The 13,065-nt window shown below is 34.7% G+C and overlaps 2 protein-coding genes across 3 annotated transcripts in view; both read left to right on the top strand.

The window, feature by feature from the left end:
* The first annotated feature begins 858 nt into the window (after positions 1 to 858).
* Positions 859 to 4,596, top strand: LOC145976285 (uncharacterized). Its single transcript, XM_083107358.1, has 6 exons — positions 859 to 870; positions 1,699 to 1,912; positions 2,163 to 2,399; positions 2,920 to 3,123; positions 3,419 to 3,499; positions 3,801 to 4,596. The coding sequence occupies exons 1-6, from the start codon at positions 859 to 861 to the stop codon at positions 3,812 to 3,814; spliced, it is 762 nt and encodes a 253-aa protein (XP_082963484.1). The 3' UTR covers positions 3,815 to 4,596.
* Positions 4,597 to 8,461: 3,865 nt separating this feature from the next.
* The window catches only part of LOC145970939 (CD151 antigen), a 128,444-nt gene continuing 123,840 nt past the window's right edge, over positions 8,462 to 13,065 (top strand). For both annotated transcript variants that reach the window (XM_083098029.1, XM_083098019.1), the window contains exon 1: positions 8,462 to 8,831. The gene's annotated coding sequence lies outside the window, so the exon portion shown is untranslated. The remainder of the gene's footprint in view (positions 8,832 to 13,065) is intronic.

The following is a 13,065-nucleotide window of genomic DNA, read 5'->3' as shown; positions in this document are numbered from 1 at the left end:
TCATCAAATAGAAAACGTAGAAAGATTGACTAACTTTTTTTTTTAATAATATAATTATGAAAAAAAAGAAAAGAATCTTTTATTTCTTAATATTTTTTAAAAAAGGTAATATTTTTTAATTTTTAGCTAATCAAATATTTTTGATGTAACTTAAAGTAATAGTATAATTAAAGATGTTTAGTGTCTGGCATTTTCTTTATCATATTTTGAATTTTAATAATTTTTTTTCTCTATAAAAAATATATATTATATTTCAAAATATGTTAATAGCGTATTACGATGGGACAAAATTTATACTGAAATTTTTAATCGTTATTGTTGCGTTGATCGACAAGAATAATCTCTTTAATTTATAGAGAGAAGTTAATATCTAGAGATATACGGTAGGTATATCACACTAACCGGATTTCGCTTAATAACCATTCGCTATTGAGTGACGCTTCCGACACAGCTTCATCACGTTCGCTATGATACACATACTCTCTTATGTACTTTGACAATTTTAATCTACTTAATTGATTTACGGATTCGTTCATTTCACTCCACTTTCGAGAAGTTTTTCCACGTCGACTAGTGCTCAAAATAAAATATATATCGGCGATAATTTCGATCGATTTATTTTCAATTTCGATATGTCATTCAATTAGATTACATTTATTTATTTTCTAGAAAAAGATTTCGATAACTATTCTATCTACGATCTTTTATTTCTATTTGTCAATGAAAAATATCATATTTGAGATATAAATTGAACTTTTTAAATTACTTTTTTTTATATTTATTCAATGCTTGCAGTCATGTCGCAATTTCTTTCATGTGTATTTATTATTAATTATTGCGTCAATTTGCGTCGCGATAATGGGCGTTGATGTATCCAATTAAACGGTACTTTCAACAAAGCCGCATTATATCAACTCGAAACAAACATTGAGCATTTTCATTCGATCGCATGCTACACATACGATCAATTTTCTCTCCCTGTTTATTTCGCGATTCATCGATGGTTTTCCATACGCCGGGATAAATCTATTCTCCGCCACGATCCCGTTCGGCACGCGTTCTACGCATTCGACCGTATTCATAATCGAACGTCACGCACATTGTTTAATTATCTTGACAATATACGCGATCGTAATGACTGCGATGATTTATGGCGCAAAACGCCGTCAACGAAGCCCGGAGAAAGCGAGCGGCGCATCGTAAGCTCATGGACACATAAAGCATTATTATTACATAAAGCATTATTATCATCGAGAGCGGGACAAATGACGTATCTATAAACGGCAGTTTAATACGGAGTATATTTGCGAAACGCGCGCGTTGACCGTTAATCATGCAATTTATAATATATGTGTCGGCGATATTTCGCGCAATTGTGTTTTGCCTACGCTTAAGTATTTTTCGCGACAAATCCCATGACAAAACGAATCCATTTCTGTAGCCAATCGCGCATTAAATTTTAATGAAATATATTTCGAATGTTATTTTATTCACTTTTATCTCTAATTGTCTTTATCTGCGAAAAATTCGAAGAAGCCTATATAATTCTCCTTGATCTTTCGACACACACGTTTTTTCTTAATTTTTTTCCTATATACATACGAAGTATATATTAGTTCGATCCACATCACAATGTCTCAAAAGTCTTTACTGCCGGATAATAAATGCATTTCGTGTTAATGAGTGTTTTACGTATAGGAAGGCGAACAAGCCGAAGCTTCTGCGGCGGAACCACCACCGCCGGAACCGACACCAACGCCAGAAGCAGCGCCAGTTCCGGCTCCGGCCCCGCCGCCAGCGGAACCCGCTCCCACGCCATCACCAGCACCGGCACCTCCAGCCGAGGGTGCTCCAGCAGCTCCTCCCGCGGAAGGCGTTCCACCGGTGGAAGGAGCTGCACCAGCACCTGCTGGTATAGCTTAAAAAAACTTTTAATACACATGGTTTCTCGAGAAATCTTTTTCTTTTTTTGAAAGAATTGAAATTTTTATAACAAAGTCTTAAACTAATAACAAAATATAAAAGATATTCCAAATAGGTTTTTTTAAATAACTTTAATTAATTTAATTAATTTCCTGTTAATTAATTTTTTGATAGTCTGCTCTCTTTCTTTATAATTTTTAAATTTTACACTTTTCAAGCAAATATTGTATAATTTGTAGAAGGTGCGCCCCCAACAGCCCCAGCAGAAGGTGTTGCGCCACCTGCGGAAGGTACCGTGCCACCGGCGGAAGGAGCTGCGCTTCCGGCCGAAGGAACCACACCTGTTGCTCCTGCGGAAGGAACAGCGCCGTCAGCGGAAGGTGCACCGGCTGAAGGAGCACCTCCAGCCGAAGGTCCCGCACCCGCTGCTGCTGCTCCTGCCGAGGGTGCATCCATAGAAGGACCACCAGCGGAAGGTTAATTTCATCTTTTCTTTTCTTATATTATTTTAGATTAATTTATATTAACTTGGATTGATTTTATCTTCTCTTTTTTTTATATTAATAAAAATTATCCGTATTATTATTTCCGTAATTACATTAAATTTTGAAATAATACAAAGTAAATGCGAATTATATATTAAATCTTTAGTTGTGAATAATATATACACTGTATATTGATGTTGTTTAGCAAAAATAAGTAAAATTTTAAGTCAAATAATGGATGTGTGGAGACATTTAATTTCAATTTGTAATATCGTTATTTTATGCTAATAATAAGTCAAAACAAATATTTTGTTAGTCAATAATTTTAAAATAGCTTTTTTGAATACGATAGTCAAAGCATGTCGATCAATCATTGTCAATTTCAATCAAGTTTGCTTTTGGTTTTCTAAATGTGAAAAAATAGGTGGCGTAAGAAAGGATTATGATCGATCTGTTATATATAATAAAATTTTTAACATCTTTCAATGCAAAAAAAAAAACAATTGTGTAGGTACAACACCAGCAGTACCGGAAGGAACTCCTGCGGCTCCGCCAGCGGAAGGAGCTCCCCCAGCCGAGGGAGCTCCCCCTGCTTCTGATGCAGCTCCAGCGGAAGGCGCACCAGTTGCACCCTCCGAAGGAGCCGCAGTCGCTGCTGCACCCGCAGATGCGACACCCGCAACTCCAGCAGAAGCCGCATCGGCGCCCGCCGAAAGTACGTAAAATATTTTGCGCGGTTTGATTGTTGATTTTGTTTTTCAGGTTATATATAATCAAACTCATTTCCTTATATGTCTGGCATTTTAAACTTTTTCGGCAAACATTTCTGCAATTGTTTTTTTACCAAGACGTTTTCATTTTTTGAAACCAAATACTTGCCGCACGGTTTTGTATTTTGCAAAAAAATAAAAACGCAAGAAAATACAAAAACGATAAAATTTGTTGACTGCCAACTTTACGTTGCCTGGCAAAACTGGCTTCTATTAATTTTTTGTTAACTTAATTTTTAGCTGATCTAGTTTTGATATTGCGAGTTACAATCCGCATCAGAGGCAATCCCGCGCTAAAGAGCGCGAAATACATCATGAACGGTATGTCAAAGCCAGCAAGTAATAAACGCAACGGACTAAAAAGAAAAGAAAAAAAAACGATACGATGGACTAAAAAATATCTAATCTAGCATCATAGGCATGTTATGGGCAAACTAATTATCGCAAACTAATTGCGTATCAGATATCATCTGCGATATAATGTTTATCGGAGGAAAATCAACGAGAGCTATTCTCCTCGGCTATCATCGACTATCATCGACATTAACTCTAATTAATAATTTTGCACTCTGTTATCGCGATTGCTTCTTAATTTTAATCTTTCTTTTTTTTTCTCGCACAGCACCTGCATCGTAACTTGAACGGAAGAGAGAGAGAAAGAAAGAGAAAGCGAAGGATCACACACATTTTGCCGCACATTTACTTTTCTCTCGTCAACGTCAAACTTTGAAGACCATCTGCACCATCAACAGTAAAGAATGGATAACTGCGGCTCGCACTTTTCTTATCGTCATCATCATCATTATCATCGTCATCACCACCACCACTAGCGTCCTTTACCGTCATTTCTATCGCCGTCGCTGTCTCATCGCTCACACTTTGCATATTCATTGTTCATGCATCACGAAAACTTGCACGTGCCACACGAGATGCAAAGGAAAACAGAATAATACACGTGAGAAAGAGAGAAAAAAAAAGAGGGTCGCGTGTCCCGTCACGCGATATATCTTATGGTCGAGAACTCGACGCGGGTCTCATATTTTATTTGTCTCATATCCGTTATAAGAATCCGCTCGTCATTAAAATGCCGGGAACGAAACAATCTTTATTCGACGAATGTTGCGATTAATAATCGAGATTATGTCAAGTGCGCATGCATACATTTCGTCACGTTCGCTCGAGCATTCGATAACTCTTCCATCAAACCAAGTATTAATCGGTACAAGTAATCACACACACACACACACACACACACACACACACACACACACACACACACAAAACTGCGCGTCGGAATTCTCTAAATAATCTACTACGGCACGTCGTAGTTTTCTTTACACAGATCAATATCGAATCGACACATCTTCTGTACGAGAAATTGGATTTCGTAATAAAAGCTTTTCTTCGATTACTGATAACACTTCTTTCGTTTAATAGATGTATCCTCTCTTTTCCTTTCCTATGGAATTTATTTCGTCCTCTTTTACAATTTTTTGACGAATCTTTTCTTATCGTGTATAATTCATAAATGTTTAAAAAATAATCGAATAATTCGTTTAAAAGGTATAACGCTAACTTAGTTTATAATGTAACTTTTTTAACGTCGATATAAATTTTTCTTCTACGCGTTTTACGTTACGTAATAATAATAATTGTCTGTAAATGGTCCATTTGCTTACGATTTGTATAAATCTTATTTCTTGAACCATAATTTAATGTTTATCAATTAGTGTGGGCGTAATAGGTCTTTTTAGGCGTTTGTTTACCGCTGGACTACGCCTTTTTCCTTTTATTGTGTTTTGTTTCACAACACTTGCGAAAAGACACAATAGACGACCCTTTATTAATGGAGCCTAAGAAGATCTGTCTTATTGTGCGTTCTGTCATACCGCAAATTTCTTTGTTTTTCGTATGATATTTTCCGCTCACGCATACATAAAGAAAATAATAATAAATATATTACTATTCTCTTTAATAATAAAATATATTAATAATAGTATATATTAAAATTTATATGGAGCATTCTTTGTCAAATCGGACACCCCCCCTGTCCAAAAATGGGGGCAACCGAAAAATTTCTTTTAGGGCTCATTTTATAGCTATATGCATGTACTTTCGCTTTAACTCTGGCCTTTTTGAAAAACCAATATGGCGGACCCAATATGGTGGCCAAAACCTGGAGAAACTGAACTTTAAAAAGCAATATTGCTCATTAGAGCGTACTAAAGCGGTTGCTTTTTTATGAAATCCATGTCGGTTGTGGAAGATGATCTAATTTGCGTCTTATTTAGAAATAACTGATAGTTTCAAAAATATTGTAGTGTTTTATAGAATCTGTAGAATCTGTACACCGAATATCAAATTTCAAATAGCTGGAGCATGCTTACTATAAATTGTCTTTGAATTTGTCTAAACAGTCGTTTTTGATATTTTTAGTACAAATTCATTACCAGGGACGAAGAAAACACTGCACCACTGGATTTCATAAAAAAGCAACCGCTTTAGTACGCTCTAATGAGCGATATTGCTTTTTAAAGTTCAGTTTCCCCAGGTTTTGGCCGCCATATTGGGTCCGCCATTTTGGTTTTTCAAAAAGGCCAGAGTCCGCCATTTTGGTTTTTCAAAAAGGCCAGAGTTAAAACGAAAGTACATGCATATAGCTATAAAATGAGCCCTAAAAGAAATTTTTCGGTTGCCCCCATTTTTGGACAGGGCGGGTGTCCGATTTGACAAAGAATGCCCCATATATATGTTAATAATAAATATTATAGAGCATCATGTATGCGCGTGTGAAATACATTTTAAAGAAATTGTATACAAATTAAAGTGCATTAAAAAAATCGATTCTTCGTACAATAAAATTTTAATCGATTTGAATTCGGAATCAGAAATACATATCTATCGCCAATTATTTGATCTTGATTGCAAATGATAATTCTTGCTCAATGGGTGCTTCGATTAATTCCGCCATCATACATCGATAATTGACATAAATGATTCCCGTAACAATTTTGGCATGAAACAATAGCACAGTTTACATAAATCAAAATTGAAAATGCAACAGCAATGCAAAGGTGTCTGATAATAATCATAATTTTACACATGTGCGTCATTACTGAACTGTATCAAATAGATAGATTACGAATGGGTTTAGTCGCAAGTTGAAATATTCAAGGCTCAATATTATTCGCGTTGAAAGCGAAAAACAAAGAGGCAATTATAACGGCTTCTCTCACGAGATAATAATTACGTCGAAACCATAAAATATGGCAAATTACATACCTCGAGTGAATTTATCGTACGGAGGCAAGATCAGAAATAATCGTATTAAGCCGGAAGATTGACAGCAAGTCCATCGATGAAAATATACATTGCAGATTGCGCAGAGTTGATATTAATTGTCCCACATTTACAGCACCGATATATTGCATTTAATATATACAATATGTGTAAAATACGACAATCGCCCGATACTTTTTTTCGACACTCCCGACATTTTTCTCGTCACTCTCGACACTTTTTTCGGCGCTCCCGGTACTTTTTTCGACACTCCCGGTACTGCTTACTTGCAGATAATATTTATTGTCAGACCACTAATCACAACAAGTACGAAACTGTGAATTATTGCGACAATCTTCACCTAAAGATTGTTGATTATTATTTCTTGGAAACGTAAGTTGCCATAAATATTTATCGTATTTAAAATTTTCTACTGCTATGTATACTGTATTTGAGAAATGTAAGGCTTTCCTTCCTTTCAGCAAACAATACAAATAAATACAAATTAAATATAAAAAAATACTCGATATTAATAATTTTAACAATATTGTTATAAACTTTAAGCAACAAATAATTTGCGTTGCCTAAATAAAATACAATAAGTTTTTTCTTCTCTTGAACTATATCTATCCAAGAGCATTGATAAAACATAATAAATAATTGATATAACTGAAACGGTAATTTTTAATAAAAACGGTTAGGTTACATTACACAATTGTTGTTGCATTTTAATAATATTTCAAAAGAAATGAAGATCAATCGCTTTATTGTTTATTGTAGTAAAAAATAAAATTATATAAAATATATAAAAAAATTATATTATAAAAGCAATAATATACTGCACGCAATTTCTACCATTCGAAATACATAACTTCTATGTAAATGTAAAAAAGGTCAAAGAAGGAACTCTTAGACGAAACCGTTTATTCACGGAATTATAAAGTCGCAAATTGCAAACCTGATCACAATCGTAGATATTAAATCGCATCATGCAAGGCCGCGAGGAGTCAACGGTTAAATATTGTCGATACGCGAAAAGAATACGTCGCTTGAATTTAAAACTATATGTATGTCATAGTACATAGACTTAGCGTCACGCGCGAGTGCTCTCATACTTGAAGTTATTTCCGGATCAAATGCACCGCATCTACTTAAATGGCGACGCATCCGATCCAGAAGTAACCATCTTCACAAGTATCAAAATACTAAATATTACTACTAATCTTCACAAGTATCAAAATACTAAAATATTAAACTTTGAAGGTTTAAAGTTTAAAATAACTTAAAATCTTTAAATTAAATTAAAATTATAATTAAAGATAGAAAAAATCTTGTAAATAAAATGAGAAGTTTTTTAAATGGGTAATTAATTATGAAAAATAATTTAGATTTTAAGGAGTAAAAAAATATTAAGAGTGTTATTATGTTAATATAAATATAAATTAAGATAAATGAATTAAGCAATATGATAATAAAGATTAAGTATATGTTAGAGTTTACTAAAAAGGTATAAATTCTTAATCATTTTATAAAGAAGAAAGATAGGGGTGGTAGTCTTGCTATATTAAAAAATATAAATATATATGTTAATTGAAGATTTAATATTATAAAAAAAAATTATAAGATAACTTTAAAAATTGAAATATTATATTAATTATTAAAAGAATAATAGAATAAATAATAAAATATATAAGTCAAAGAATATTTTTAAATATAATTAATAGAAGATATCAAAATACTCGTGACGACGAGTGTATGTATTCTATAGTCTCGGGTCGTTCTCAGAGATTAGTGCAGGAAAGTTAAAGTGGTTTTTAATGCGAGTCGCACAGAGTGCGAGGCTTCATAAAACGATAATTGCGCGAAATTATAAAATTGCAAATTACAGAGAGTGGGAGAGAGAGAGGAAAGGAGGCAGGCGACGCTTAACTTGTCGGCGCATGGAAAATAATGGTGCGAAGCGTGAGAGATTGACAGGTTATCGCGCGCGGTCGGGATCGCGTACGGCGCGCACTTCGCAGCGAACCGTCGCCGGCTGCGCGCGAGAGCAACGCGCATCGTGTCAGTCGCGCTCCGACCTTCGCGGTGGAAGGACGTACGTTGGTGTTCTCTCAGGTTATCTCGGTTTGTGTGCGCGTCGTTCTCGATCGCCTTGCCGCGGATTAATCGCGCGAGTGTCGTACATCAAGTGAGACGTATATCAGACGCCGATCAGTAACGCGAGTGTTTTGCTCGGTTTAATCGGTCGGTGCAAAAGTACGCCATTACATCACAGCTCCAACTTCACGGTGAGACGCCTGTCATCGGAGAGAGATCATCGGTGGATCTTTTCACGTCCTCCCAGCTATCGCGAGATCGCTCCAAGGACTGCTCGGTAAGTCGTCATTCACGCACACGCATACATATGTGTGTATTTGTTGGCACAGACATGACAAGCGCGGTAAAAAGGTTTACGTCGGTGGAATCCATGTTCCAGATCAACGCGCGGCGCGAACGTTACATTTTCAAATCGTGCATGCATAACGCGATCACGTGACTGCAAGTTCACTCGATACGTGCTCCCAGAAGTTGTCGCCGATGCGGTTTCGTAAAGCGTGTAATATAAGAATATTGGATGAAATATCCCGTCAGTCGGACGCATATTGATTTTATCCGTCTCTTATTTCACGCGAGAGAAAAATTAAGAAGGAAAAGATACAATGCTTTTATTAAATACAGCATACAAGTTGTTATTGCGAAACATGGCTTCTAGAGTAAATAAAAACGTGCCAGTAAAAATAATAGAAAAATTGTTTGGAAATTGTTTGGTCGTTTTTTTTTTTTTTTTTTTTATAAAAATGTTTTCCAATATTTATCGCACACTGCGCGACGTTCCTTTTTACATTTTCTATATATCCCGCGAATGGATTTTATGTAGATATTTCAATGTGAGAACGATGATATGAAGGGAGCTATTCTTAGAACCCGGTCAGCATTTTATCCGCGCGTTGGAAATTTAGATTGTTCATTTAAGCGTGTAAATTTTTCATATCCACAGAAGGCAAACATGTGTGTGTGAAGTTGGCGTCTCATTTTGTGGAAACTCATAAATAAATAAGAGTTCTGGCTTTATTTACAATAGTTCTAGAGTTCTTGATGAATTAAATTAATAGTTCTGGCCTTTAAAGCAAAAAAATAGTTCAGGACAAACTGAGACGCCAAGTTCACACAGCGTCTCACTTTGTCCTACGACATTTTCCTTATCAGTAATTGTCAGAATTCAAAAGATACATAGTTCTATTAGAGTTCCAAAGATAGTTCTACATTTTAAAAGTAAAAAATATTAATTAAAATAAAATGAAGGCACTCGGATCCCTATATGTACCCGCATAGAAATGAGACGCCGGTCGATTTCTCAGAGTTCTGATTATTCTAAAACAGTTCTGGTACAGTTCCGGGCATGTACCATGCCTTTCCATAGAGTTCTAATCATAAAAATAATTAGAAATTTTTTTAAACAATTATTATGCCCGAAAAATCATATATTCCAGGATAAAGGTGTGAGACGCCGGTCGATTTCTCAGAGTTCTGATTATTCTAAAACAGTTCTGGTATAGTTCCGGGCATGTACCATGCCTTTCCATAGAGTTCTAATCATAAAAATAATTAGAAATTTTTTTAAACAATTATTATGCCCAAAAAATGCATATTTTCCAGGATAAAGGTGAGACGCCGGTCGATTTCTGAGAGTTCTGATTATTCTAAAACAGTTCTGGTATAGTTCCGGGCATGTACCATGCCTTTCCATAGAGTTCTGATGATAAAAATAATTAGAAATTTTTTTAAACAATTATTATGCCCGAAAAATCATATTTTTCAGGATAAAGGTGTGAGACGCCGGTCGATTTCTCAGAGTTCTGATTATTCTAAAACAGTTCTGGTATAGTTCCGGGCATGTACCATGCCTTTCCATAGAGTTCTAATCATAAAAATAATTAGAAATTTTTTTAAACAATTATTATGCCCAAAAAATGCATATTTTCCAGGATAAAGGTGAGACGCCGGTCGATTTCTCAGAGTTCTGATTATTCTAAAACAGTTCTCGTATAATTCTGGGCATGTAGCATGTCTTTCCATAGAGTTCTGATTATAAAAATAATTAGAAATTTTTTTAAACAATTATTATGCCCGAAAAATCATATTTTCCAGGATAAAGGTGTGAGACGCCGGTCGATTTCTCAGAGTTCTGATTATTCTAAAACAGTTCTGGTATAGTTCCGAGCATGTACCATGCCTTTCCATAGAGTTCTAATCATAAAAATAATTAGAAATTTTTTTAAACAATTATTATGCCCAAAAAATCATATTTTCCAGGATAAAGGTGTGAGACGCCGGTCGATTTCTCAGAGTTCTGATTATTCTAAAACAGTTCTGGTATAGTTCCGGGCATGTACCATGCCTTTCCATAGAGTTCTGATCATAAAAATAATTAGAAATTTTTTAAAAAATGATCTGCTAACTTCCCGTAGCAGATCATTTTCTAGGAGATCAAAAATAAAAAGAAGTTCTTCACGCATGCAGTCGAGTTCTATAGTTCCTGATATTTTTTAGTGATAGTTCTGGTAATTTTGTCAAAAAACGTCGATTGGAAACACCAGCAAATCTCTTACTTATATATATCGAGGTAAGACGCCGATCGATTTTCGAGAGCTCTGTGTGTGTGTGTGTGTTCCTTACAAAATAGTTCTCGTACATTTTTGGGCATGTATATTGTCTTTCCAAAGAGTTCTGATGATGGAAATAATTAGAAAATGTTTAAAACAATTATTTTACCCGAAAAACGAGTATTTTCGAGTATAGAGATGATATGCTGGCCGTAATTCGACAGTTCTGTTTATTCTAAAACAGTTCTCGCATAGTTTTGGACATGTTCATTGCCTTTCCAAAGAGTTCTAGTTACGAAAATAATTAGAAAATTTTTTAAACAAATTTTTTACCCAAAGAACGAGTCTCTATAAGTATAGAGGTGATATGCTGGTCGTAATTCGACAGTTCTGTTTATTCTAAAACAGTTCTCGTATAATTCTGGGCATGTTCATTGCCTTTCCAAAGAGTTCTGATGATAGCAATAATTAGAAAATGTTTAAAACAATTATTTTTACTGAAAAACGAGTATTTTCGAGTATAGAGGTGATATGCTGGTCATAATTCGACAGTTCTGTTTATTCTAAAACAGTTCTTGTATAGTTCTGAGCATATTAATGACTTTTCCAAAGAGTTCTAGTTTTGAAAATGGAAACAGCTTAAAAAAAGAAAAAATTTATTCAAAAAATTGTAACTATTTTTATCATTATAACTATTCGGAAAGGCACTGTACATGCTCAGAATTATGCCAGAACTAGTTTAAAATAAACAGAACTACCGAAATACAGTTAGCATATCACCTTTATCTTCGAAGATGCTTGTTTTTTAGGTAAAAAAATTGTTAAAAAAATCGTTTAATTATTTTCATAACTAGAACTCTTTGGAAAATTCATTAATACGCTCAGAACTATGCGAGAACTGTTTTAGAATAAACAGAACTGTCGAATTACGGCCAGCATATCATCTGTATACTGAGAGATGCTCGTTTTTGGGGTAAAAAAATTGTTTAAAAAATCGTTTAATTATTTTTATTACTAGAACTCTTTGGAAAGGCAATGAACATGCCCAGAACTATACGAGAACTGTTTTAGAATAAACAGAACTGTCGAATTACGGCCAGCATATCATCTCTATACTCAAAGATGCTCGATTTTTGGGTAAAAAAATTGTTTCAAAAATTTTCTAATTATTTTTATCACTAGAACTTTTTGGGAAGGCAATGAACATGTCCAAAACTATGCGAGAACTGTTTTAGAATAAACAGAACTGTCGAATTACGGCCAGCATATCATCTCTATACTCGAAAATACTCGTTTTTCGGGTAAAATAATTGTTTTAAACATTTTCTAATTATTTCCATCATCAGAACTCTTTGGAAAGACAATATAGATGCCCAAAAATGTACGAGAACTATTTTGTAAGGAACACAGAACTCTCGAAAATCGATCGGCGTCTTACCTCGATATATATAAGTAAGAGATTTGCTGGTGTTTCCAATCGACTTTTTTTGACAAAATTACCAGAACTATCACTAAAAAATATCAGGAACTATAGAACTCGACTGCATGCGTGAAGAACTTCTTTTTATTTTTGATCTGCTAGAAAATGATCTGCTACGGGAAGTTAGCAGATCATTTTTTCGATCGACGTTTTTTTGGATAAAATCACCAGAACTTTTACTAAAAAGTATCAGGAACTATAGAACTCGACTGTATGCGAGAAGAACTTCCTTTTATTTATGATCTGCTGGAAAATGATATTCTAACTTCACGCACACAACCGTAATCTTGTCACGTCCACGCCGTGGTTCTGGGTAATGCTAAGAACGAGATATATATTTCTAATAAACATTTCTAAAACAATACGCATTTACAGTGATATAACATTTTCAGAATCCATAAAGATCTAGCAATATGACCACCGTCTCACCTCGGTACTTATACGTACGGCGTCTCACCTTTATGCTCGAAAATATGCATTTTTCG

The sequence above is a fragment of the Camponotus vicinus genome, unplaced genomic scaffold, assembly GCF_025532165.1.
Source record: "Camponotus vicinus isolate PSW18456_S1 unplaced genomic scaffold, iyCamVici1.0 SCAF_1, whole genome shotgun sequence".
Lineage (NCBI taxonomy): Eukaryota > Metazoa > Arthropoda > Insecta > Hymenoptera > Formicidae > Camponotus > Camponotus vicinus.
The sequence above is the reverse complement of the archived record's forward strand: the minus strand, read 5'-3'. Positions and strand labels throughout refer to the sequence as shown.